Source organism: Eretmochelys imbricata, chromosome 16 (genome assembly GCF_965152235.1).
Source record: "Eretmochelys imbricata isolate rEreImb1 chromosome 16, rEreImb1.hap1, whole genome shotgun sequence".
Taxonomy (NCBI): Eukaryota; Metazoa; Chordata; order Testudines; family Cheloniidae; genus Eretmochelys; species Eretmochelys imbricata.
In genome coordinates, this window is record NC_135587.1 from 16,257,394 (window position 1) to 16,283,613 (window position 26,220).

The 26,220-nt window shown below is 53.7% G+C and overlaps 1 protein-coding gene across 1 annotated transcript in view; it reads left to right on the plus strand.

Moving 5' to 3' along the window:
• Positions 1 to 26,220, plus strand: part of HMCN2 (hemicentin 2) — a 119,963-nt gene that overhangs the window by 70,265 nt on the left and 23,478 nt on the right. Inside the window, exons 40-70 of the mRNA XM_077836252.1 lie at positions 130 to 253; positions 1,081 to 1,256; positions 1,716 to 1,812; positions 3,284 to 3,403; positions 3,796 to 3,957; positions 4,534 to 4,815; positions 5,417 to 5,584; positions 7,055 to 7,168; positions 7,483 to 7,569; positions 8,447 to 8,638; positions 9,207 to 9,380; positions 9,913 to 10,026; positions 11,933 to 12,075; positions 12,816 to 12,966; positions 13,484 to 13,702; positions 14,566 to 14,679; positions 15,565 to 15,752; positions 15,916 to 16,012; positions 17,425 to 17,586; positions 18,189 to 18,302; positions 19,109 to 19,311; positions 19,404 to 19,485; positions 21,141 to 21,272; positions 22,244 to 22,387; positions 22,541 to 22,700; positions 23,566 to 23,690; positions 23,795 to 23,978; positions 24,350 to 24,447; positions 25,102 to 25,380; positions 25,709 to 25,899; positions 25,988 to 26,069. Of these exons, the coding sequence (XP_077692378.1) occupies positions 130 to 253; positions 1,081 to 1,256; positions 1,716 to 1,812; positions 3,284 to 3,403; positions 3,796 to 3,957; positions 4,534 to 4,815; positions 5,417 to 5,584; positions 7,055 to 7,168; positions 7,483 to 7,569; positions 8,447 to 8,638; positions 9,207 to 9,380; positions 9,913 to 10,026; positions 11,933 to 12,075; positions 12,816 to 12,966; positions 13,484 to 13,702; positions 14,566 to 14,679; positions 15,565 to 15,752; positions 15,916 to 16,012; positions 17,425 to 17,586; positions 18,189 to 18,302; positions 19,109 to 19,311; positions 19,404 to 19,485; positions 21,141 to 21,272; positions 22,244 to 22,387; positions 22,541 to 22,700; positions 23,566 to 23,690; positions 23,795 to 23,978; positions 24,350 to 24,447; positions 25,102 to 25,380; positions 25,709 to 25,899; positions 25,988 to 26,069 (4,678 nt within the window). The remainder of the gene's footprint in view (positions 1 to 129; positions 254 to 1,080; positions 1,257 to 1,715; positions 1,813 to 3,283; positions 3,404 to 3,795; positions 3,958 to 4,533; positions 4,816 to 5,416; positions 5,585 to 7,054; positions 7,169 to 7,482; positions 7,570 to 8,446; positions 8,639 to 9,206; positions 9,381 to 9,912; positions 10,027 to 11,932; positions 12,076 to 12,815; positions 12,967 to 13,483; positions 13,703 to 14,565; positions 14,680 to 15,564; positions 15,753 to 15,915; positions 16,013 to 17,424; positions 17,587 to 18,188; positions 18,303 to 19,108; positions 19,312 to 19,403; positions 19,486 to 21,140; positions 21,273 to 22,243; positions 22,388 to 22,540; positions 22,701 to 23,565; positions 23,691 to 23,794; positions 23,979 to 24,349; positions 24,448 to 25,101; positions 25,381 to 25,708; positions 25,900 to 25,987; positions 26,070 to 26,220) is intronic.

Below are 26,220 nucleotides of genomic sequence, written 5' to 3' on the forward strand. Positions count from 1 at the left end.
AAGCCCCTGGCTCGTGCAGCTCTGCAGTTCCCCATCCCGGTGCTTGGGGAGGCAGGATGCTGAGCAGCAGGCTGGAAGCTCCCCTCTGCTCACTGATCCCTTTTTGGTTTGTTTCTGGGGACGGCGCAGATCCTGTCTGGGGGACGCGTCCTCTCCCTGGCCAGCGCGCACCTCTCGGACGCGGGGACGTACTCCTGTGTGGCCATCAGTGCCGTGGGAGAGGATAGGTGGGATGCTGTGCTGCGGGTGCAAGGCAAGTATAGGCCTCTCTGACCCCCCACCCAGGCTGAGGAATCTGTCTCAGACTGCGATTCCCCCCTCCCCGCACCTCACCTCCTAGCGACTCCCGTGTTTGCTAGAGCCGCTGCTGCTCTGCAGTTTACGCAGATTAGGGAAGCCAGTCTGTCTGTTTGCTAAAGCCCTGTAAATATAAGGTATCGTCAAACCCCATGTATGGTGACTGCAGGGCCACCCGCTTCTCAGGGGCTCTGTCACAGGCTGGTCCTCAGCCCTGCACGGGGGCTTTTCCCAGGGCTTCATTTGTGCCAGGGCTGAGCCCCGGCGCCCCTGGGGCCTGGCCCTTCCGAGCCCCGGCGCCCCCGGGGCCTGGCCCTTCCGAGCCCCGGCGCCCCCGGGGCCTGGCCCTTCCGAGCCCCGGCGCCCCCGGGGCCTGGCCCTTCCGAGCCCCGGCGCCCCCGGGGCCTGGCCCTTCCGAGCCCCGGCGCCCCCGGGGCCTGGCCGTTCCGAGCCCCGGCGCCCCCGGGGCCTGGCCCTTCCGAGCCCCGGCGCCCCCGGGGCCTGGCCCTTCCGAGCCCCGGCGCCCCTGGGGCCTGGCCGTGTCAGTTATGAAAGTAAAAAAATGGCTTGAGCTCCAGTCCCTAATTGCTTGAGCCCAGGCACCTCTTTCATTACTGATTAAGCGCTGGCCTTTCCGCATTACGGGTCAGGGTATGGGAAGGAGGCGGGAGCGGAGGTTTGGAATCTACTGGTGTGGTCGTTCAGTTGCCCTGCTCCTGCGTGTTGGCCTCAGGAAGGAGCCATTTCCCCGTTGATTTTACCCCCGGGGTGGTTTCCTTTCAGTGCCCCCAAATGACCTTGGTGAGGAACTAAATATCTCAGTCATCATTAACCGGTCTGTGACCCTGGAATGCCAGCACCACGTGGCCCCGTCTCCCGTGCTCCGCTGGCTGAAGGAGGGGCGCCCTCTCCCGCAGGACCCCGGAGCCCGACTCTCTGTGGACGGGGCCGTGCTCCAGGTGACTGTTCTGGCCGGTGCTGAGTCGGGAGGGGATGCAGAGAACTTGGCCCTGCAGTAAATGTCTCTGTCCCCTGTATGCCTGGCTATGGCTCATTGGCTCTCCCCTACCTGGCCTTGGCAGGGAATTCCACTGCCCGTGAGAGGTGTGGCTTGGAGTCACGGAGAAATGGGCCTACCCCCGTCTCGCCCAGGCTGTGTTCCTCAGGCGTGAGAGTCCTTGTGCCGTCTCAGCACTTTCCTTGCCCCTTGAGTCCGCTGGGCCCAGCTCGAATGGCTGCAGCACTGCACCAGAACGGAGGGGCTTGTTGCCAGGAGCAACCTGGATGATGGGCCTGGGCTGCGAGCGGCCTTTGGCCCTGCTGCCGGGCTGGGCGTGCGTTTCTGGTGCTGCTGCTGGGCGAGTGGCGTGCTGCTTGCCCGTCTCTCGATCCCACCTCGGCTCTGCTTGCTTTGACAGATTGAGCACGCTCAGGCGCGAGATGCTGGGAGATACACGTGTGAGGTGTCGAGCCGCTTGGGCCGGGCGGAGAAGCGCTACAACCTCCATGTCTGGGGTAAGCCAAGTGTTGGCCAAACATGGGAGGGGGACAAAGATCCCCTGGAGGGGCGTGAATATTGCCTGGCCCCATGGCCTAATGTCACTCTCTGTGAGAGTTCCTCCATCTTAACCACACGGCATAATACAGCCACCTCTTACAAGGGTCAGGAAAATAGCAGCAACTGGGTTGGATTTTAAGAGCCTACAGGCAGCTTTTGTTATCTTAAGTAGAGCCGTGGGTGCTCAGCTGCCCAGAAATTCAAGCCCCACGCCTGTAAGTTTGGGTCTCAGAACTTGCTGAGAAGGAGAAATCCCTTTGTCCCTCCCCACTCCAGCTGTCCCAGCCTGGATGCTATTAGTGAGGGCGGGGTGTATGCATCTTGGATCCACTTTATCAGGTTATGTCCATTCCGTGAAGGCAGTTCAGTCTGTAACACACACACCCCATTCCCAAAGGTGGGGAATGATACCTATTTTCCACCTAACGGCCTGTGAAACCTTGTGTAAAACCATTCCAGTGTCCTGTCAATCCGGGTGTGCTCGCTGTGCAAGGAGACTGCATCCCTTTGGGATCTGCCCTGGCAATGATAAAATCCTTCTCTTACACACGAGCACACCCTCTCCCAAAATACAGCCCTCCACAGTGCTCATGTGCAGTTCCTCAAACACACTTGCTTGCATAACCTCACGCTAAGCTTTCTGAAGCTGGATTATCTTGCTAACACATGGTTTAGTTGCTTCTTTGTTTTTTTAATTTTAGAAGTCTGTGGTCCGTTATTACTACTTAAAATAGATATTTCACACGCACCAAACTACTCTGAAAGAATCTTATTAAAATTGCAAAGTCAAGCACCCAAAAGTTAGGAAATGCCAGAATTGAGGCTGGCTGTGCAACATTTTTCCATAGCTTTGTCCTTGAGGACAGCTAAGCCATTCTGGCTAAAATTACCAATAATAATAATTAATAATAATCAGCTGGAGGCAAACACCTGACATGAAAAATTTCAGCCCAAATGATTGAAGACTGGGAAAGTTTTAAGCAACTGAAAACAGGGCTGCCTGCCCTATCTATAATAGTGTGGCTGGCCAGTCTAACTGTTCTTTAACCACATGGCTGGCACAGTACACTTTCTGTACTGTCGTATGCTGTAGGAGAGTTGTATGATTGAGAATACTGCTGGTTTTTAATAGCTGGAAAGTTGAAATTATTCTTTCCACATGGATCAAAATTGCAAGTCTGTGTGACTGACAGTGGCACTTGCTATTAAATGTGTGTGATGCTGGGCAGGTTGGTTTCCCATCAGGGCAACGGGCAGGGGTCACGTGTTTCTTGTTGTTCTCCTTTGGCCAAACCCACCTCCTGTAAGCCAGAGAGTAGCAAACAGAGTGAAGTCCCCTGGGAAGCTAGCTAGCATCACATACCACTGCTTCTGTAGCATGTCTGATGCCCCCTGCACTCAGTTATATCCTTCTTTTGTCCCGTGCAGTTCCCCCCTCGTTCTCCTCGGAAGAGCCTGCTGCCCTCTCTGTGGTGGAGGGACAGTCCGTCAGCCTGTCCTGCGAGTGCAGCGGGATCCCCTTCCCCACCCTCACCTGGGAGAAAGACGGTAGGGTTGTGTTCATATCTTCGCTCCTCCCCAAGAAGATGTCACCTAGCAGGGCTACCAGCCCTTCAGTGTTAGTCCAGCCAGCTAGACAGCATGGTTCTGAGCCAGTGGACTAGAAGGTCCCAGGCTGGATTTCAAAGCCGAGGATACACATTGATTTAAACCTACTTAGACTTGTGTTGGCATCTCCTTCTTGTCTACAAGGAGAAGCTGCCCCTTTTGGGAAGGCTGCATCTGCCTCAGAGGCAATCGCGGGTTTGTCTCCTTGGAGAGAAGCAGGCAATTCCATGTAACCACCATCCGACCCTCTGTAGGACAGTGTGCCTCGGAGCTAGTGCTGCCAGGAGTCTTAGGGGAGACTTTTGTTTTTTATCCCCCACCCCACCTTTCAGGTACGCCCCTTGCCATGGAGCCTGGACGCCCCGAGCGTATCTCCGCAGGAGGCAGGCTGCTGTACATCGGGAAGGTGCAGACAGCAGATGAGGGATCTTACACCTGTGAGTGCAGCAATGCGGCTGGCAGCAGCAGAAGGGAGCACCGGCTGGCGGTGGACGGTGAGTCGGAGAGGTGCTGGGGGAGGAGTGAGGTTTTATACTACAGGGAGCTGAATCTCTGCGTGGAGAATAACAATAAGAGTTCCAGTGTAGGTCAGTCGTCGTTAGTGGTTTTGGGGAGCATGAGTGGCTTCTCTCATTTCTCCTGCCCAGGTGTGGCCCTGGGAGACACCATGTCCCAGCATGCCGTGCTCCATCGTGATCCACACTTCGTATGCTGGACTTATGGTCTCTGCAATCTACACCTCCCTGGTGAGGAGGGCAGCTATGATCTGCAAAACTAGGTGCTGCCCTTGGGTTCCTGGCAAGCAGCCAGTGTGGGCTCAGCTGGGCAATCTTTGGGAGCCACTGGTCCAAAGCAGCTGTGTGATTTTGAGTATTTCAAGACACCTGGTGGTCAGTGAACCCTACCCCAGAGTCTGGATTGCCTTAGTATTCGGCATGGCTCATAGCTGTCCTTTGCTGGTCCAGACCAATCGCTTGCTGCCTTTAATATCCTCGTGCAGAAAACCCAGGAGGAGTTGAATCCCAACAGGTCGGTGCAGTGTCTCTGCCTTGTGCTCTTCTCACCTGCAGTTCTGCCAGTGATCAAAGGCAGCGGCGAAGCCCCAAAGAAGATTTCCGTGGCCAAGGCTGGTGAGATTACACTAGAATGTGAAGCCGGGGGATCACCGCAGCCAACAGTCACATGGATGAAAGATGGGCAGCCTGTGGTGAATGGGGAAGCGCTTCTTCTTAAGGACCAGGGGTGGAAGCTGCACATTCAGAGGGCGCAGGTCACCCAGGCAGGCCGCTACACCTGCCTAGCGGCCAGTGCAGTTGGACAGGTGGAGAGGACGTTTGATCTTGCTGTGCATGGTAAGGATGTGGGCAGCAGCTTTGCTCTTGTTTCTGGGACCTTGGGGGAGAGGGGTCTGAGAGCGGGGATCAGGAGAATTGTGATGCACTGGGAAGCTCCACCGTACACATGATAGAGCTTTAGGTGTGAGGATGAGATAATATTATCAGGGTGAAAAGTTCTGTGTAAGCTTTAGGCATTGTTACTGCAATGGCCACCCCAGCAACTAGTGGCAGGGGGTTTAAATGGTGGGGTGAACAACAAGGAGACAAAGTCATCTGCTTTCCCTGGACTGTGTGAACGAAGCTTTCAAACAGTCAAGTTCCTCCGGGGAGTTGGGTCACCTGCCTGGCTGCATGTGCACTTGTCATCCCTGTAAACTCACATTTGGATTGGCAGCTACATTCACAGTGAGCTGCTCTGGGGCACAGATCTGGGTCCTGAAGGCACCATGGAGGCAGGCTTATTTTTTGGGCATACCTCCTTGTGCCCCTGTTTTGAACGTGGGTCCGTAGTTTGAAGGCAGGGATAAGCTGGATTTCCTAGGGCCCCCATTTGCTTATTTTCTTGCTTCCATGGAGACTGCTTTGTAAATGAAAGACGATCCCTTTGTCTCTCTAGTTCCCCCTGAGCTTGTTAGGGGAGCAGGGTCAGTCACCAATGTCACTGTCTCTTTGCATGGAGCCCTAACTCTGATCTGCGAGGCCTCAGGCGTCCCGCCCCCATCGGTCAGCTGGTCCTGGGAGAACTCTCCCATCGTCCCTGGCGAGCACACACGCCTGTTGTCAGGTGAGGCATTAATGAGTAATCATTGCTGGGAGGTTTATTCTGGCTGGCTAGCAACCTTGGAACTCAGGGTTTCGCTATGGGGAAATTGACCAGAATTGCTACGGTGCAATGGTTGCTCCGGGATAGCTCATGGAATAACACAGGGAGCTACCCTGGAATAGCTATTGCTGAATAGCTTATTCCTCCATAGTGATTTTGGTCAATTTCCCTACATAGACAAGCCCTTAGACAATCACACTCCAGAGCTGGAAGCCTGTAGGTCACTGCCAAGCTGGGGGTTCTTGGCTCACTCAGCCAGTGTCTCTTGGAGTCACTAGGGGTTGGGCAGGATCCCACTGAAAATGTCTTTAATAAACAAAAGCAAATATGTGGTTTGTGAATGGAAGTGACAGGGGCCTCTGTGGATGCTCTTAATGCTTCCAAGGATCCTCTGACATCTCTGCCAGCGTGTTAGCAACTTTTCCCTGGAAAGCACCAGAGATACCAGGGGTGGAGGGGAGGGGGGGAGGGAAGCAGATCTAATTACCACTCAGCGTTCAAACTGGTGCACAGGGTTTTAGCTGCCTGACTCATTCAGCAATGACAGGATTTTCTGCTAATTTAACCCGCGGGAGCGAGATTGTCTGACTTGTCCAATGAAAAGTTGTCCTCATGAAGGCTATGTCCCCACGAGGAGTGAAGGGTGCGTTCTTTATGAGAAGACAGCTACCCTAGTGGAGACCTGGCAAGTGCTAGCTGTGTCTCAGTGTGGCCGGTTGGAATAAACCCTAGCCGCCCCCACACACACTCAGGGTTACCTCAGCCAGCTCCACTAAGGCTTCCTGCTGCCATTGCGCTCTTGTTGTAAATGCTGCTTGTTCCCCAGTGAAGACAAACCCTAAGGAGCAGCGTGTCGGCATGCTGCCCTGGGAGTAGCTTGAGGAGGGAATTGTGACTTGGAGAGAGATGATCTCGTCCCTACTCCCTTCTTGCTCCCAGAGGGTGGTAATCTGTTACTGGCCTTCACTGGTAGCAGTGTGCCACTCCGCCTGCCCTGCCCTGCCATCCCAGCCCAGTATTCAGTGCCTAGTTGCTATGGAGACTGAAGCTATACGGAGAGAGACCCTGGGTTGTATTTGTAGGGTAGACCCACCCTCTGTGTGGTCTGAGGAGCTACTTGTGAGGAAAGAGCACTCGAGAGGATGCCATGTTTGGTTGGACTCCCTGCTGGGGTTAGTGGATACTCCTAGTTGGCTCTACTCTGATAGAGGGGCAGGAGAGAGCACTATGTAGACCCCTCACGTGTCCTTGTAGACCTGAGGAGGGTGCTCTGATGCTGTGGTGATGAGTGAATGAGAGAGCTGTGACAGGCCAGCTCAGGCGATGTTGAAGACTTGCTAGGACAGGGCAGAAGCCCTGGACCAGGATGTAGTCACTGGTAATGCAGTTTCTTTGTTCTTTGCCACCGTGGCTTTTCCCCTTTATTTCCAGGTGGATGGATTCTGAGGCTAACACGCATGCGAGCCCAAGATGGAGGCCTCTATTCCTGCATAGCTAGCAATGCGGCTGGGGAAGCTAGGAAGGATTTCAGTGTGGAGGTCCTAGGTAAGGATGAAGCACTGGGTCAGAAACACTGTAGATACCTGAGTTATTGCTCTGGGACCTGTCACCATTTCCTCTGTCCGCTTGGTTTTTAATGCTCTGCCTGCTACAAGGTTTCCAGTGGGGATTCTCTGACGTAGACGAGAAGCTAAGTGCTACGCTCACACAAGCCCTTGGGATATGCCCTTCATGTACAGCAATCCCCAAATCCTTTGCTCTAAGTGGCTAGAAAGTGGTTTCTTGTCTCTCTTGGTGCGGTTGGACTCCTGGCGAAAGAATCATCCTGTCTTCCCCTCTCTTTCTCTTTGGCCTTCTAGTTCCTCCCAGCATCGAGAACGCGGGCGAGGAAGACAGAGTTCAAGTGCTTGAGGGTCAGTCGGTCAGCTGGTCCTGCATAGCCGCAGGTGAGTGTCCCGAGTCCCGGCTGGGAAAAAGCAAGAGGTGGTTTTAACTCTAGGGCTCTGGGTGGGTAATTATCATTTTGCTGCCCAGCATCTAAGCAAGGAGTAGGCTCTTTTTAAGCGACTTAGCCATCCATGTGCATTTGAGGCCTTTTTCCCATTAGGGAAAATAACTTGCCTATATCCTGGGCTCCCATGTACTGCAGAGCTGGCTGCATTGGAAATGCCTGGATAGAACCACCATCCTGCTGCCACACTTTTTTCTTCTTTCCTCTGGTAACAAACACGGGAAGATGCATGTTCCGTAACTCTTCAGGGAGCTGATCCCTCCATTCCGGGGAAAGAGACGGAATATGGCACGTGGGTACCATTTATCAGGGTGAAACTTTGATACCAGAGTAAGGTAGAGATGGGAGGTCCTGCCTCATCACAGTGAAACCTTTTGGCCATATGTAGGCCTGGAAGAGGCCTCCTGGATCATTGAGTCCAATATCAGCTATCTGCGTCATACAATCCCATTCGTACACTTATCAAGCTCCATCTTAAACTATCTCAACTGTTTGTTCCCACTGCTCCTATTGGGAGGCTGTCCCAGAATTTCACCGCTCCAATGGTTGGAAACCTCCCACCCTGAATTTACACAGGGCCAGTTTATCCCCATTGCTCTTGTGGCTCATCCAGCACCCTCTGCTAGCTACTGAGGCTCTCTTCTTAAATCCTAGCGTGGATGGAGAGAAAACTTTCCAGAACTGGGCTCCGGGTTCCAGAGCACTGGTCTGGCTCACTCCAGCACAGCTGAGCATATGTGAGACAAACTCCAGCAAAGGCTAAGTCGTGCTTTTTTTTTTTTTTTTTACCTCTTTTACCTTTCACCATACAGGCAATCCCAAGCCGGAGATCACTTGGTTAAAAGATGGCAGCCCTTTGCTTAGCAGAGACGCCTATCACATATCCCCAGACGGATTTGTCTTGCAGATAAACCAAACCACCCTTTCCAGCGCTGGCCGCTACTCCTGCGTGGCCTCCAATGCCGTGGCTGATAAAACCAAACACTATCTGCTAAGTGTTCTAGGTAAGTACAGAGCCGTGGGCGTTTTCAGATTTGACCGGGGGAATGGAATTCAAAACCACTAAGATGTTCCTTCATATGACTTCAGGGTCTGATCCAGGGCAGTGCTGAGCGCTCTCAGCTCCTACTGAGTTCAGTGTGCAGTGAGGGCACCTGCCTTTTAGCAGGAAGGGCCCAGCACCCTGCAGGGTCCATGCCTTTGAGCAATTTGTTGAGCTAGGGGAATAGCTATATCTATGTTTCCAATGAAGCCATGTTAGCAATGAGTGCATTTAACTGTGGCCATTGGTATGGTTTCCTTGGCCATTGTGGTCTAGGCATTATTTCACTTCCACTGGTGTTGGGCGGAGTTGAACTGGCCTCAGAGTTTCTTTAGACATCAGCACTTGAGGTTCTGTTTGCACCAGATATTTTAGTCCCCACTCGGCCAGCTGTCAGCCGGAGGAGCTGAGTGCTACACACTCTGTGGTGGGCGGAGTAAAGTGGTGGAAAGTCTCAGCTGTGACAGAAAGTCTCAGAAATTAGATACATTATCTCTCTCCATTCAAAACCGATCTCTGTTTCCCAATAGTTAGTCCCACGTTTCCTGGAGCGAGCCACGAGGGTGCCACGGACGATGTTACTGTAGTGATCAATAACCCAGTATCCCTGCCCTGTGAGGCCCTGGCCTACCCTTTCCCCACCATCACCTGGCTGAAGGACGAGGTTCCTTTCCAAGCATCCACAAACGTTCGGTTGCTCCCTGGTAATGTATCAATTTCAGTGAATGTGGTTGCTCAGAATCATCCTTGACTTCATGTAACTGCTTCCTGATTGGTCTCACAGACTAGGGACTGGATCTGGAGCCTTTCTCATCTGTGTCCAGTCCAGGGCAATCGTGTGACCAGGGTTCTCTGGCCTGGGGGCGGGATGAGGTCTTGGACCGTGTTCTTACTGGATAGGTGCTGGCATTCCCAAACCCATCATCTCAGCTGATGCCTGCTGGAGCTGTGCCCGCGGGACACCAGTGATCTTATAGACCTGGAGGCTGTGCTGCAGATGTGACCTTTGCAGCTCAGACTTGAGGCATGTCAGCAGGGGGCCCTTTGAGGAAGGTGCTTTGCTGTGTGTGGACAGGCAGCCACAATTTCTGGGGAATATCTGCTCTTTTCATACCCTGCACTGTGTTGTGTTATAACCAGGAATTGTTAGTTGGGATGATTCACCTGCTTATTTCTTAACTAAGTGACTAAGGGCTGCCATAGGCTCCATCATGGAGAGTCCTTTTCCCTGACCAGGTGGCCGGGGGCTTCAGATTCTGAATGCCCAGGAAGAGGATGCTGGCAGGTACACCTGCATCGTCACCAATGAGCTCGGGGAGGCTGTGAAGAGCTATGAAGTGAGGGTCCTTGGTATGTACGAAGCCCCTCTCTAAGGCGCTTTGCCAAGGCCCCATGTTTCCGTTATTACAGCCGACTTCTGCTCAGACCTGTCTCATGGCTGCTTCTTTTCCTTCTGTCACATGAGTGTTCCATGTGCCTGACGGAGCCGTGGTTTTTATGATATGAACATTTTGGCCCAAGAAGAGATCCTGCCCTAGAGGCCCTTTGCCCAAGCTCTCTGTGTGTCCTTCTCCTGCCGCTCTTGGGGGTATGTCCTACCTGAGCTGAATCAGCTGAGAGAGGGCTGTTTATGTCCAGGAGCAACACCCACCCTTCCCTCCTGGTCACTCCCTTTGTCTCCTGCTCCCACTCAAGGTATCGGCCACCCGGTGTGCTGCAGCAGGCCCTATCTCAGCTCATGTTAAACATCTGCCTTCCAATCCCTTCTGAAGAGCCCTCCCTCCTGGCAGCGGAGCTGTGGATTTGTTTTGCGCTGACTTGTATGTACTTTGCCTTGTGCTCCTTGAGTCACAGTTCTCCCTGGCACTCTTCACTGGCTGGCTGTTGCTGTGCACACCTACAGCACAGGAATGTGCCTGTCAAGCTGTCGAGAGTAGCTCACAAAAACATGAGTACCAACTCAGGGCAGACTGTTGCAAGACAGGGCACAAACCACAGACCGGTTGTGTGTTCTATAATTAGTTTTCACCAACCAAGCATCAAATGTAAATTCCTCAAGCACTAAAACAGCCTAACCATAGAGTCACAGACAGTCTCCTTGGGTACTTTGATTTATCTTGTCACCTAGGCAAGCTTCCCTTTGTGATAGACTAAAAATCACAACAATTCCCAGTCCCAAGGACCCGTTGCTTACCCCAGGTTGAGTGCACCCTAGATCTCCTGCCAAAGACAATGCTTGTAGTCAATCCTATAATAAACTAACTAAAGGTTTATTAACTAGGAAAAAGAAATGAGCTATTTACAAGGTTAAAGCAGGTAAATATACACCCACAGATCAGTTAGTCTTAGAAGCTGCTGTAATGTGCAAGCTCTATATGTCCTTTAGGGCTAACCCAAGCAAGGTTTCAGAGTAACAGCCGTGTTAGTCTGTCTTTGCAAAAAGAAAAGGAGTACTTGTGGCACCTTAGAGACTAACCAATTTATTTGAGCATGAGCTTTTGTGAGCTACAGCTCACTTCATCAGATGCAAGCTCATGCTCAAATAAATTGGTTAGTCTCTAAGGTGCCACAAGTACTCCTTTTCTTTTAACCCAAGCAAGAGATCCCTGGCTGTTTAGCTTTATGCTTAGAAGTCTTGCCCTCTCCCTGAAGTCCAAGCAGCATAGGGATAACAATTTCTTCTTGACAGGGATTTGTATTCCCTTCCCCCCAGAGCTCAAGCGGATGGGATGAGTGTTTTGTCTCCTCTTCATGGGTGTGGGGGGAACAATCAACAAAGTCTTTTATCCCCTGATGTTTCACAATGGCTTGTCTGGTGTCTATGGACCTTCTTTTGTTGGAGAGGAGATGACAGCTCTTCTGGTAACTAGTGTTTCACACTGGGTGATGTTTCTCTTCTGACTGGGGGTGGGGGGGAGAAAGGGGGGTTACCGTTTTAGAGCAAACACTTCTATAGTCACAGAGTAAACTTGTAAATATCACCTTAGAACAAGGGGTACAGATGTTCTAAGTCAGATTAATACACGCAGCATCCTACAAGCATTTCATGAAATCTGAACGGACATTCTCATAACGCTCATATCTATTTAAACAATACTAGCATCCATTTGTCAGTGCTCAGTGAAGCCTAGGGGCCTCGGTGTTAGCTGTCAGCTGATGTCCCAGCATCGCATTGCCCATGTGGCTAGACCAAAGGGCAGGTGTGGTGGGAGATGGTTCTCTGGTCCTGATTGTATTCATGTGTCGTGGCTCCTAGTTCCTCCTTGGATTGCCAAAGATCATGCTTCGGGGGAATTTGCCATGAAGGAGGTGAAAACCAAGGTCAACAGCACCCTGACGCTGGAGTGCGAGTCCTGGGCTGTGCCCAAGCCGACCATACAGTGGTACAAGGATGGGCAGGTGAGGTTGCTAAAGAAAAGGCAGGAGGCCACCAATGTCGCTAGTGAAAACTCATAACCATTTCTAATGGGCCTGGAGCCTTCCAAAGGCAGAGCCAAGGGGAGGGGACCAATGGGCTTCAGTGGGCCAGGATCAATGGGTCTGCAGTGGGGAAGGCTGGAGAGTTCCCCTGTAGTCTGTCATGACGAGCCTTTTTCATCCTGGGCAGCTATTCTCATTTGTTCAGGCTTCTGGAGTCCAAAGGAGACGGCAGACGTGTGACAACCTGGCCAGCCCCTGTTCGAGCAGGGAGCTGCACAGCAGTTGGGCACGGTCAGTTGCCTAATGATGCCTAGAAATACAACCGAAAAAGCCCCCTTATTGGTCCCTGAGGGGGTGTGCTCTCCAGGTCTGCCTCCCAGTGATTTCTGCCATGAGGGCAGGCAGGGAAGGGTAATTCTTTACTCTGTGTTCTGTTTTCATTTAGATTCATGATCTTTACACTGATTCTCATGAAATAATGTGCTTGTTTAAGGCAATGAAACCCTCTGATGATTAATAGCCAGGTATCTATTGGTGAATGAAGAGCAGTTTCCAACTGACTGGACAGGGAAGGCACCGTTTGTAAGGCTTGGGGTCTGGATTCTGTATTTTCCTGTGGCTGTTTTCAAGGCTTTGATCCTGGCATTTAATCGCCATGAAAAAGGTTTAACTCTGCCTTCTCCTCCCCCACATCCTTGTTCTGGGTATCTCCTCGCCAGCTCTTGGAGAGTGACGGTCATCTCCAGGTTCTCAGCGAGGGGCAACTTCTTCAGATCAGACCCGCCCGTGTCTCGGATTCGGGGCACTACACCTGCATTGCCACCAACCCAGTGGGCGAAGACGATAAGGACTTCAGCGTGCATATTCAAGGTGAGTCTCTCTCACGGGGTCTCGGGTCGCAAAGCTGCAAATGAGAGTCTGGGAACCGAAGGCATAAGGGGGCTAAGCCCCTAGAATGCAGGAAGTGGAGCGCTAGAAGAGGGGGACGGGGAATGGTCACTGTGGAAGGGTTGTATTTCACCCACAATGCAGTGAGATTCCATGTTCAAGTGGAGCCCAAAGGGCCCAAGTAGCCAGGTTCATTTGGGGCCAGATTCTGACTTCTGTTGGGAGAGGCACAAAGGGAGCGGAAATGGGTTGAGAATCCCAGGCAACAAGCAGCTCCTACCTCTTCCCCATGTGCAGCCACCCACACAGCAGCATGGCAGGAGGGGACGTGTCCAGAGAGTGCTTTTCGGGGAACTGGGCGAGGAATGCTTCCCACGGCTAAGCTGTCAGTTTGGCTAATCCCTCCTCCTTGGAGCCGCTTGCCCCTGCTGGCTGCCCACACACTCTGTTGGGTCTTGTCCCCAGCATGGGTTGATTGCTGACGCTTGCTTTCTTTCAGTGCCCCCGCTGTTCCAGAGACAGGGAAATCCCAGCACAGCCTTCCAGCTCCACTACCAAGAGGAAGACCAGGACGGAAAGGTGACAGAGCACCTGGCGGCGACAGTCAACAGCCCAGCTTCCCTGTACTGTGACATGAATGCCATCCCGCCCCCGAAGCTCACCTGGTACAAGGATGGAGAGCCCCTCCCCACTGCGGAGGGGGTTTTAGTATTGCTAGGTAACAAGCTTATCGATGCAAACTTCAGTGTGGTCAGATAACTCCAAAAGCTTCATTTAGCTATTCGACAACTGCTGCGCATTCCAGGTGGAGAGCACCTGCCAGGCTCCCAGGCAGGCCAGGCCTGGCCAGCTAGAATATGTCAGATGTGCCCAGGTGATACACATCTGCTGTGCTAACGGACATTCCAGGTATGGGAGCGCACCGCCCTGGCTGCCAGATGTTTCAGGTGTGCGCAGCTAAAATACTCCAATGTCAGCGTTGCCAGATCTTCCCGCGTGCCCAGGTGATGTACGTCTGCTGTACTATGGGACGTGCCAGGTGCACTGGGGGGATGCCCCTGCTGTGCTGCTGGATGTGCTGAACGGCGCACACCTGCTGTGGTGCCAGATGTTCAGGAAGCCTCCTACGGCTCTGTTAATGTCCCGGAAATGTACGGTGCAGGGACAAGCAATGGAAATGTGACTGTCTCCCCAGTGGGGATCTCTCTGGCCATCTGCCTGCCCTGCTTCCTATCTCGCTGTGTTGCCCTTTTTAAGTGGCTGCCTCCTCCTCCCTCGTTACGGCACCCTTCTGAGTGCTCCAAAGGGGACGGATGCATGAGGGTGCCCCTAGCAGGTTCTAATGCCCTTGGGCCCAGACCCGTTAGCTTTGTCAGAGAGGATGTTGGGGGAGGGCACGGCACATTCCGCTGCCAGAATGAGTTGTGGCGTAGGCAGCCTTGAGAGCATGTCTATCGATGGAGGTTCGCTGACCCCATCCCGCACGCAAAGCAGCTCCCAGCTCTAATTCTCTCGCTAGTAGAACAGTGGTTTCCTAGGAGCCATTCCTGTCCCGCTCTCTAACTCTCTGTTGCCTGGCAGGGGGACGAATCCTGCAGATCCCTGCGGTCAGAGCTAACGACGCGGGGAGGTACACGTGCCAGGCAGCCAATGAGGCAGGAGAGGACTGGCTGCACTATGAGCTACTGGTGCTGTGTGAGTATCCAGGGGAAGACATCATGGGGCCAAGGGGACGTAAAAGTGACAGGTCGTCGCTTCTGGGTCCTGGCAGAAAACCAGAGCCACACAGGACCCCGAATGATCTTGAGGAGCTGCCTTCCTCCCCCCGGTCTTCATGGTCCTCCCTGCAGCTGGGCTGAGCTGAGCTGTCAAGGCAACTCCCTTCAGGAGCTGGCAAGCCCTTGTGGGTGGCATCCGTGACGTTGTATTCTTTGGTGTGTGGACGGCGAAATCTGGCCCCGTCCCCAAGCTCTTGATACTCGGGTTCTCTCTGAAGAGCATCAGTCTGGGTCATCGGCTCAGTTGTCCGCAGAAGGGAGGTGACCTGATGTGAGTGCCGTTGGCTGGCTCAGAGATCGCTCCCTGGGACTCCTCCCAAGGGAGGGGAGAGGTCGGTGGGGAGCACATAATAAATAATAATTTGTATTGCTAGGGTCTGGACAGACCTAAAACAGAGACGTTCCCTGCATGCGAGAGTAGCCTTCAGCTCTTGTCACACTTGCATATCTGAGACAGTGGTGTCTACTAGCTAGAGCAGGGTATTGGGAGCCAGGACTCCTGGGTTCATTTCCCAGCTCTGAAGCTAACTCACAGTGGCACCGTGTTGTCCCTGACAACAGAGAGGGGAGGAGACTGAACTGCAGAAGCTTAGGATAACAGCAAGGAACAAAGTGAGATAAGATCATGGGAAGTGAGGGGGAGAGTAGGGGAATAAAGGGGCACTGAAGGATGAAGGCTATTGAGACCCTGCCCTGGTGCTCCATCCCCTTGAGAGGAAGGCCTGGGTCAGACTTCTCCTCCCTATCTAGGAGGGCTGAGAGATGAGCAGCCCATAACTGACCGGTTCTCTCCTGTCCCCAGCTGCCCCCGTTATCCAGAGGAACATGGAGGAGTTGGTAGAAGAGGTGACAGTGATTGCAAACAGCACAGCCCACATGAAGTGTGATGTCACTGGGCACCCAGCGCCTGCAATTACCTGGCTCCACAATGACTTGCCCTTCACCACCAGCCCCCGGCACCAGGTCCTGGAGGACAGCAGGCTCCTGCAGGTCGGTGTCGTACCCAGCAGGCTTTGCAGTGGGTGGAAAGTGGAAGAAAACACGCACCGTTGGAGGTGTTAATGCAGCTTCTCTGGCTGCTGCTCTGAATCCGCCGGCCAGTGCCTGTGATGACTCCTAGCCATCTCAGCAGGGATCCGCTTTCCCTTTGCAGGTGGCTTCGGTCCAGGTGACAGACACTGGCAGCTATGTGTGTGTGGCAGAGAATCAGGAGGGCTCTACAGAGAAGCGCTTTGCTCTCATAGTTCTGGGTGAGTAATTCAAGTGGACCCTTCTCTAGATTGGTCCCTTATCCGATTCCTTCTTGGTCAGCCCCTTGGGTCCTCTAATAGTTTATCTACCCAGGCACCCAGTCACTCATCGCTCTCTTGATGAGTTTATCCCAAACCTTTTCTTTCTTCATCCATCCCATTTTTCTCCCTTATCTCCGTAGCAAGTGCTTAAAGCACCACACAGGAAGGCAGACTGAAGGATCCTGGAGAATGCCACATGTCAGGCACACGCAGTAGTACGGGGTTTGAAAGGACTGAGCCTCGATCCTATAGCCTAGGAAAACCTAAGCTAGGAGAACAGCGGTAGCTATGACCAGCAGATATATTTATCGAGATACATTGCAGCACGTTTTCACAAATGGAGGCTCAAAGTCTGTTTGCAAAAAATGTGGGTGCCAAATCGCCCACTTACAGTTGCGCACACAAACCGGGTGAAGGCGTGTGCAAAAGTCTGGGCAGGTCCCCGGGGAGCCCGTTGAATGTGTGCTGCTGCACCTGCGGGTTTGCTGGTGTGGTTTTTGCAGGCAGGCTTGGACCCCTCTGCTTTTCGAACCCTTGTTCCCTATAGTTCCGGATGGTCTGCGAGCCTTGGGGGCCAGGGCTTGTTTCTTTTCATAAGGTATGTCGACACGGGGCGTGACTGTGGCTTGTGTAGACATGCATGAGTTGCCTTTGGTCTAGCTAGCTCAGGTACCAGAGCAGTGAAGCCGAAGCAGGGCATTCTTCAGCACAGACTCGCCTGCAAGTCCTTACCTAGGATTCCAGGTGGGTTTGTACAACCTGTGCTGAAGTGAACACTGCCACAGCCCCAGTGCTAAAAGTAGCCCAGGTGTATCTACGCGAGCTGCAATCCCACCCTGCGACTGCAGTGTAGACCTACCCTTAGACTGTGTGTCCGCCGCACCTAACATGCTGAGGCCTGACCCGGTTGGAACCTCTAGGCGCTAGGGTAATCATAACGACTTCCCATCCATTCAGAATGCAGTTCTGTGCTTGCTTTTCTCGCCGGGCCATGCATCTTCCAAGTCGTGCCACTTTCCAAGCAGTTCCGGTAGCCAGTGTCTTAGACTGAGGATAACGTCCGCACGTAGCATTGGTATTTCACACTGGCTCCTCCTTGGGCAGCTTTTTACTCCTATGTTCGTGATTCGGTAGCCTGCTGTTTACACTGAGTGCAATGTCCAGACAGGGCTCCCGTCTCTCTGGCCTTCCACACTCTGCTACCTCCAGGGCTGCTGCTTAATATGTCCAAGCTCCAGTCCTTTCTCCTCCCTTGCCCTTTTTGCTGCTTGTTGCTGTATCTGTGGGGTTGGTTCGCACTCAGCGTCTACAGCACCTGGATAAATGGGGGGAGATTTCTAATCAACACGTTTTGATTTTGGGAGGAGCAGTTCCACCAAGGATAGTGGGAGCAAACCCCGAAAGCATCACTGCTGTCGTCAATAGCAGCCTGTCCCTGACATGTCATGTCCAATCACATCCCACTGCCGAGATCACATGGTACAAGGATGGCCAAACCCTGCCGCTCAGCGAGGAGCTTATCCTCATCCCAGGTGTGTATGGCTGTGCAGGTGAAAACCCAGACTGGTTAATAAGCCAGTGACTTTCCTACCAGAGCTGGCTGGCTGCTTCCTGATGTGAGGTTACATTTCTTATGGGGCCAGTAACACACTTAATAAACTGATACCTAATACAGAAAGTGTAAGGTTAGAATTTTCAAAGGAGTCTAAGGAGTGTAGACATGCAACTCCTATTGAGATGAATCCCATAGGTTATTTTAAGAATCCCAGCCTGGAGTTGCCAGAGTGGATGATCCCCTCCGTGACACTCTCTGATGGATGAATCCCATAGGTTATGGGAAGGTTATGGGAAGAACATAGGAAAACTCTCGTCACTCCCTGTAATCAACATGGAAAAATAACCCTGACCTGGAAGCTGAACTGCTGTTATGATGGTTTAGAGGCTGTATCCTGCAACCTCTCTGTGTCTGGGTCTCCCACTGAGCTCAACGGGGCCATGAGAGAGATTTGCATGACTATCCAGATGCAGTGTAGGGAGCAAGCTGGTGGGTGGATGTGGCCAGGTGCTAACTTAGAGCCATGTGGACAGAGCCGGGCAATGAGCCCCAGCCTTTCCTGGCCTTTCCTTGTTCCAGGTTCTCAGATCCTACAGATCCCGCGAGTACGGATTTCCACTGGGGGGAAGTACACGTGTGTGGCGCTGAATGCAGCCGGCAGAGATGAGAAGCTGTTTCTTCTCCGTGTTTATGGTGAGCAAAGGCTTCCGAGCCTTGTCTGCCTCATGCACTGTGGGCCAACATCTTTCCCCCTCAGCCTTTCTGGTTCCATCAGATCAATGGTACCGAAGCTGCAGGTTAGCAGCAGAGCACGTGATGCCACACATGGGCCTTCAGCTCCGGCCCAGGCTCCTGTGGAGACCCATCTGTCTGTGCTTGATGCAGGCCAGCTCAGTTCTAGAAGTAGCCTCTGTTCTGGTGCGGCTCCTGGACAGCACTTCCCCTGGCCAGGCATTCACAAAGTTCTATGATTGCACACACACAGCTACAGCTAGTACCTAGTTCGGAAACTTGGTGCTTTGGCAGCTGCCCGCAATGCTAGGATCTCTAAAAGCAAGTGTGCTTTGGGAGTTATACCTATGCTTGAAAGGAGGCTATATCCCTATGGGCCAGATTTTCACAGGGCTTGCTTAGTTGCCCTGACAACATTTGTGCATGCAACAGCCTGCAAGGGGTTAAGTGCACAATTTGCACTTGCATGCATTTGTGCAGCTGCCGCCTGCATCTGCCCTCCTTTGGAAAGTTGGCCCTGCACATGTGTTTCATGAATAGCCTCTGTGTGGTATGGGGAGGCATGCACACGTGGAAGTGTGTGTCCTAAATATGCATGCGTGGGGAGGGGTGTAGTATCTTTGCATCCACGGTGGTAAGGATAGCTCCTTAGAGATCTTTGAATTTATCTGTGGCCAGGCTGTTCCCCTCTGTAGGAAATATACTGCCCCATCATCCAGCAATACTAGAGTCTCTTCTCTCTCTCTCTCTCTCTCTCTCTGGTAAAGTTCCCCCCACCATCACACAGCCCCTTGGAGGCCAGAAGGAGGGCGTGATGGTGCGTGCCGGAGAGACTGCTGTTTTTCAATGTGAGGCTGATGCTCTGCCAGAGCCAGTGGTCACCTGGTACAAGAATGGGCACCAGCTGGCACTAGGGAACGGTGCTCAGACCCTGCTGAGAGGGCAGAGGCTGGAGATTGAAAACGCCCAGGTAAGGTTAGGTCGTACCTAGGGAAACCGTTCCACCTGTTCAGCCTTCCGTGCCCTGTGTGCGAGATTTCGACGACTTCCTCCTTCTTGCAGGTGTCGGATAAAGGGCTCTACAGCTGCAAAGCCACCAATGTGGCTGGGGAGGCAGAACAAACCTTCACGCTCACCGTCCAAGGTAAGAGAAGAGGGTCTAAACCACGTGCCTCCATCCGTTCTCTTCAGATTGTCTGTCTCAGGAGACCTGGGACTGGGGTTGTGAGAGGGTGCAGGTCAGGGCTGAGGTTAATTGGCAGATCTGGAAGTGAAACCAGTAACACCAGGCCTGTCTCCACTGCCCTACTCCCTGCGCACTGAGTAGGGGAAGTTAATCTGCATCGAGCTTTTCGATAGAGGAAAGGTCAGAAGTCGGGCTGGCCATTGCCTGTTTAAACTGCTTTGGACGGAAAGTTGGGTTTTTGACTCAGTGAACATTTGTGTGAAAAGTGTCTGCTTTCTGTGGAGCATTTATATATATGTGGGTCAAAAAACAGAATGTCCCAAAACTATTTGCATGCTGAAATGCTGCCGCAGTGCCCCCTGGGAGTTGTAGTTCTGGTGCCTCGTGCTTCTCTTCTCTATGGGGCGGGCTCCCCAGCTAGACTTTGGGCTTCTCTATGCTGCACTGCAGTGCAGACTGTCAGGGTGTGAATGCCAGAGCACGCCAAAATGTGTCATTCTAATTGCCCTGTGTGGATGCTCCTGGCCCAAACTAAAAGGTACCTTGTTTGCATTAACACAATCCTCTCTGAAACGGGACTACGCTACTTTGAACTAGGTACCTTTTCATTTGCCCAGCAGCATCCACACGGGGCAGTTAGAATGTAACATTTTGGTGCACTCTGCATTTCGCACCCCTGTAGTCCACACTGAGGTGCAGTGTAGACATAGCCTTCATCTGCCATGATGCACCACCCCCACTCACCAAGATGGGAGACCACGGGAGATGTAATTCAACCAGAGAACCTGGCTTATGGGGGAGATGGGAAGCAGGAGGCAGCGCAGTGGCCATCCATTTCTGATTTTGATTGTTCTCTGAAACGCAAAGTTTTTTCCAGAGGAAGAATCCCCATTTTTGTGACCAGTTCTAGTTCGATGCTAGTTCAGTGCTGCAGAGCTGTGACCATGGACATGGTTAGTGCTGGGGAGAGGACCGACTGGGGCAGATGGTCCCCTGGGCTCTGCAATCCAGATCTCGATTTCAAACTCCACTCCTAAAACTTGAGGGCTCTCAGCTCTGGGGTTTTAACTTCAGAGGCCAGGCAGCTGAAATGCAGGTCAGGGATGAGTGTGAGCGCAGTCCCCAAGGAGGAGGAGGAGGATGGTAACAGCCCCTCACAGAGCCCAGTGGGGGCTTGGGGCCAGTGTGCAGCTCCAGACACTCCTCTCTCACTGACACCCACTGAAGATGGGAGTCACTTTTTATTTTAGCGTTTTGTGCTGTGCCTGCAAGTACAGCCCCTGCAAGAGGAGTGCTGAGTAGGGAAACAGAATGGGGCAGCACATAGGGGACTCAGGTTCTGTTCCTAGCTCTGCTGCCTTGAGCAGGCTGCTGCCTGACTGTGTGCCTCAGTTTCCCCACCTGTACAATGGGAACAATGGCACTCCCCCTGGCTTTGGGAACTCTGGGTGAAAGCGCTTAGTGGTGTTTACTGTGTGTCTGAGCGGGGGAAAGAGCTGCTCCGTGGCTGTGCTTTAAGAATGTGATAGCAGCAAATGCAGAGGGGTCCTGGTGTCCCTCAGCTCCAGCGGCAGTGACTAAGCCTCCCTGTGTGTTCTGCTTCTCTCCCAAAGCCCCCCCGACCATCGAGAATCCACACCAGGAGACGGTCTACGGAGCCGTGGGGAGCCTCCTCATTCTGACCTGCAAGGCGGCCGGTGTTCCCCCTCCTGCCATCAGCTGGCTGAAAGATGGGGCACTGCTGGGTAAGGAGGCCGCATCACTGCATCAGCTGGCTTGATGGGCTGCTGGGAGAGCAGGGCTGGGTGTTAGCTGACCATAGCGTACACAGCTAGAGCATCTAGCAGGGAGGGGTGGTTTCTGGGTTTAGAATACAGGACTGCGGATGCAGGGTTCTGGGTTCTGTTTCCAGTTCTCATGTCAACTTGCTTTGTAAGCGGAACTGCTCTGTGCCTCAGTTTCCTTCCTCTAAAGTGGGGATTCCCCACTCACCATGTGTGGGGATAAGGCCTGGGTCATTCATGTGTGTGAAGTGCTTTGAGATCTAAGGCAGTGACAGAAGGGCATATTATAATTCATGAAATAAACACCACGGCGTATGCAAAGCCATCTTTGGGTGGGTTCATGGTCTTGTGTGCTTTTCATGAACTCTTGTAAAGCCTTGGGGGTCTATTTACGGAGCCAAAATCATGTGAACTCTGGTTCCCTTGTGGTGTTTCAGTTCTGGGGTAGTGGAAATCACTGGCCGACATGGTATTTAGATCCCTGCAGAATTAAAGTCTCCGGATAATATAAATGCAAGTACCAGGATATCTGGCTTTATTTGGGTTTACCCCAATCCTACTGTGTTCGACTTGAACTGGAAATGTGCACTATGCAGCCAGGGAAATGCGCGGGCGTCTAAGGAGCCTGATCTTGATTTTGTGTGGTGAAGTTTTCGTGATCCCGATGATACATTGAAGCGGGGTCCTGGTGTTTCATGCCCATGAGCAGAAAGTTCCCAGCGCTGCGTAGGGCAGCGCTGCTGAGTCACCCCAGGAAGAGCGAGAGGAGATTGGGGTCCCTAGGTCCCACTGGGGGGAATTCCAGTGGGAAAGGTGGGAAGCCTCCTTGCCAGAGGTGGGTTGTGGACGAGCAAGCCTGAGGGAACCTCCTCAGAGGAGAAGCCGAGTTCTCTGTACTGGTTTTGGAACGATGCGCTCTCTTTCCCCCTCAGAGAACAGTGTGGAGCAGGGAGTGGTGTCCCGAGGTGGGCAGCTGCAGATCAGCCGCTTGCAGCCTTTCCACGCGGGCCGGTACACCTGCCTGGCACAAAGCCTTGAAGCAGAGGCCCGCAAAGAGTTCGTCGTCTTGGTGCAAGGTGTGTGTGGCATTGCAGCGAGCAGGCTGCCTCCGAAGGGGATGGAGACAGATTGTCGTGGGAGCATTGGGGCCTCTTGAGGATGTGGTTTGCGCTTTAAAGGGGTCAGGTAATTCCTCTGCCCTCCAGTCACATTCTCCTCTCTCCGCTCAGCGGTGCCCAGGATCCTGAGCGCAGGCATCCCCAGTGAGCACAGCGTCCTGGAGGGCACCGGGGTGAAGCTGGAGTGTGAAGCGGAAGGACAGCCGGCTCCAGAAGTCACTTGGTTGAAGGATGGGAGACCACTGGAACTGCATGCTGCCCCTCGCCGCCGGTATGCCTCTTGTTAGGGCTCTGGTGCTGCAGAGGGGCGCCATGGCCCAGTGTGCAGCGGCTCTCAAAAAAGCGAAGAGAATCTTGGGAATAATTAGGAAAGGGAGAGATAATATGACAGGAAATATCGTATTGCCTCTGTATAAATCCAGGGTATGCTCACACCTTGAAGATTGCGTGCAGATCTGGTTGCCCCATCTCAAAAAAGATATATTGGAATTGGAAAAGGTTCAGAAAAGGGCAACAAAAATGACTGGGGTACGGAATGGCTGCCATAAGAGGAGAAATTAATAAGACTGGGACTTTCCAGCTTGGAAAAGAGACGACTAAGGGGGGATATGATAGAGGTCTATAAAATCATGACTGGTATGGAGAAAGTAAATAAGGATGTGTTATTTACTCCTTCTCATAACTCAAGAACTAGAGGTCACCAAATGAAATTAATAGGCAGCAGATTTAAAAGAAACAAAAGGAAGTATTTCTTCACACAACACACCATCAACCTGTGGAACTCCTTGCCAGGGGATGTTGTGAAGGCCAAGACTATAACAGGGTTAAAAAGAGAACTAGCTAAGTTCATGGAGGATAGGTCCATCAATGGCTATTAGCCTGGAGGCCAGGGATGCTTTGCGTTGAGTGTAATGCTTGGCTTAGTGCACATAGCTTGAGTGGCTGGTTCTGGCAAGGATGATGCCTGCTACTTAGGGCTCAATGAATTAATCCTTTAGCTTGAGTCAGGGTGGACTTTTGCTTTCGGCACAGAAGGTCACAGGTTCGATACCCAGGCAAGGCCATGGTGTCTGTGTATGTGTGTGGTCCTAGTGGGTTCTGCTGACCTGCTGAGTCTTCTCTCTCTGTGTGTGCAGGCTGTCTCCTGATGGCAGCTCCTTGCTGCTCAAGGGGCTGCGGGTGTCTGACTCGGGGGCATACACCTGCCTGGCTCAAAACAGGGCCGGAGAGGACACCAAGCTCCACATGCTGAATGTCCTGGGTGAGTGATGCATGCCGGGTGGTGCAGGGCACAGGTGGGGTTTGCTGCTGGGCAGGGGGCAAAGATTAACCCCCTCAATGTCAACCCCTTCTCCTCCCCCTCAGCTCCCCCTACTATCGAGCCAGGGGCCAACGACTCTGCAGTCATCACCAGTGCCCCCTTGGGGCTGGTTACCATGGAGTGCCAAGCACGGGGCTCCCCTCCCTTACAGATCAGCTGGCTGAGGGACGGACTACCCCTCCCTCTCTCCCACCGGGTGAGGCTGCTTTCTGCAGGACGCACCCTCAGGTAAGAGAGGAGGTTCCCGAGTGCTTTCCACTCTGGCCAAAATCCTCCTCCCGTACTCATGCACTGTTATGCCTGGCTGCCACTGCCCACTCCAGAGGTGGCTGCATTTCAGTGGAGTGTTGATCAAGGAGCCTGAGTTTCAGAGGTGCTGAGCACTCACCGCTCCCCCTGGAGATACAGCAGGAGCTGCAGGTTCAGCCCGCTGGGTGCTCTGGAAGGCTGGGTGCTTTGGAAAAGCGGCCGTACGCCATGCGGTGTGCGCTCAGCTGTCCCGTGGCAATGGCACTGCAAGCAGAAGCCACAAGCTGGCCTTCATGTGCTCTGAATTGATTCATCATCATCTTACCCCACTCCCTACCCCTGGGAGTTAGGATCTCTCCGGTGCAGGACTCGGACACTGGAATCTACACCTGCGTTGCGTCCAGCCGGGCGGGAGTAGCGGAGCGAAGCTTCATCCTGCAGATCCAGGGTAGGAGGGGAATGTCACCTGTGTAACCGAGGGGTCTGCTGAGGAGGGCAGAGCCTGGAGTGTGGGGGGGAAAGGGGCGATTGGGGCTGAGACAAGAAGAAAGCATGGAGAGGGGTTGGGGAAATGCGGGCGGTGGGGAAGGGGTGTATGGGAGAAAGGGGCTGGGAAGTGGGGGGAGGAGAAACTGGCTAAATGCAGATTTGGGGGATGGGGTCACTGGCTAGTTGACTGGAGGGGATCACTGGAGAAGAAATGAGCAAGGGGCAATGCAGGGTGTGATGGGGAATCACCGTGACGCTGATCATGGAGGGAGAGATTGACGGAGATGAGGGGCCCCGTCTGTTACTGTCCAGAGGATGGAGGAGGCAGGATGGACAGCAGGAGCAGACCCAAGCCAGGCTGCCAGTGCGTCAGAGGCTGTATGAGGCTGTCTCCGCTCACTGCGAATGGTGCTTTGCAGAGTCACCTTCTGTTCGGCTGCCTTGGGCAGTGTCTTTCCACTGTAGGCCCCTGAACTGGGCGTCCACAGCCACGCCTCTCAGGAGACAGAAGGTGCAGCCTTAGGTGAGGGGGACAAAGGTGTCATCTGAAAATGACAGGTGAGGCCTCCTCTGGCCCCGGTAACAGACACCTGCTGCTTCTGCCTCCCCGCAGTGCCTCCAGCCCTAGAGCCCTCGGAGAGCAGCGAGACCGTGACCGCAGTGACCGACTCTGCCGTGACCTTCACTTGTGCAGCCAGCGGGTCGCCACTGCCCGCTCTGACCTGGCTGAAGGATGGCGAGCCCCTGATTCTGCAAAACAACCTGGTGCCCAACGGCCCGGGCACAAGGCTGTACCTGGAGTCGGTGCAGCCGGCCGATTCGGGCGTTTACTCCTGTGTTGCTGGGAACGAGGCCGGGGAAGTGAGCAAACACTTCCACCTCTCCGTCGTGGGTACGTGCCTGAGCGGCCTGTCGGCAGGGAGGCTGGAAGGGGGTGCGGGTGGGGGGCATCAGGAGGGATGGGTGAGGGGCAAGCAGGCTGGGCTGATGGGGCTGAGCTGGGGGGCATGAGGAGGGGGATGGGCAGTGCCCAGTCTGTTCTCTTGGATTCAGCTCTCTAGTTTCTGGGCGCTAAGGGCCAGACTCTCCCAGGGGCATTCCTTTGGACTAGCGAATCTCTGCGCTCAGTCCCAAGGAGGACCTTCCCCCTCTGCCCGCCTGCTCTCCCAGGCCCCTGTCCGGAGGAGGGGCGGTGAAATCAGCCCTGCCGTGCCTTGCAGAGCCCCCGCGCATTGAGGATTTGGCCCAGCCCACGGAGGTGGCTGCTACCATTGGGGCTCCCTTAGAATTGCTGTGCACCACAGTTGGCGTGCCCGCCCCCAGCGTCACCTGGGAGAAGGATGGCCGGCTGCTAGCCAGGCCCGGGATCGTGGCCAGGAACGGGAGCTCCCTGCGGATAGAGAGCGTGCAGGTGGGGACTTCTCCCCCGCCCTCCCCTCTTCCCTCCCTCCATCCCTGAGTTTTCACCTGAGCTTCCCCTCCCTTCTGGCCTTTCTCAGGCGGACGATGCTGGCTTGTACACCTGCCTGGCTGCCAACCCTGCTGGGGAGGATGGCAAGAGCTTCTGGGTCAAGACACAAGGTACCATTGCACAGCGGGGCGCCTGTGGCTAGAAAGCAGGCAGGTCGCACGGCGGCAGCAGCCAGCCTCATGTCTGCGCTGCCATCAGAAGTGACTCCTGGCCCCTGGGAGAGTGGCGGGGTGGGGGTGGGGCAGAGCTGGCCACATCAGC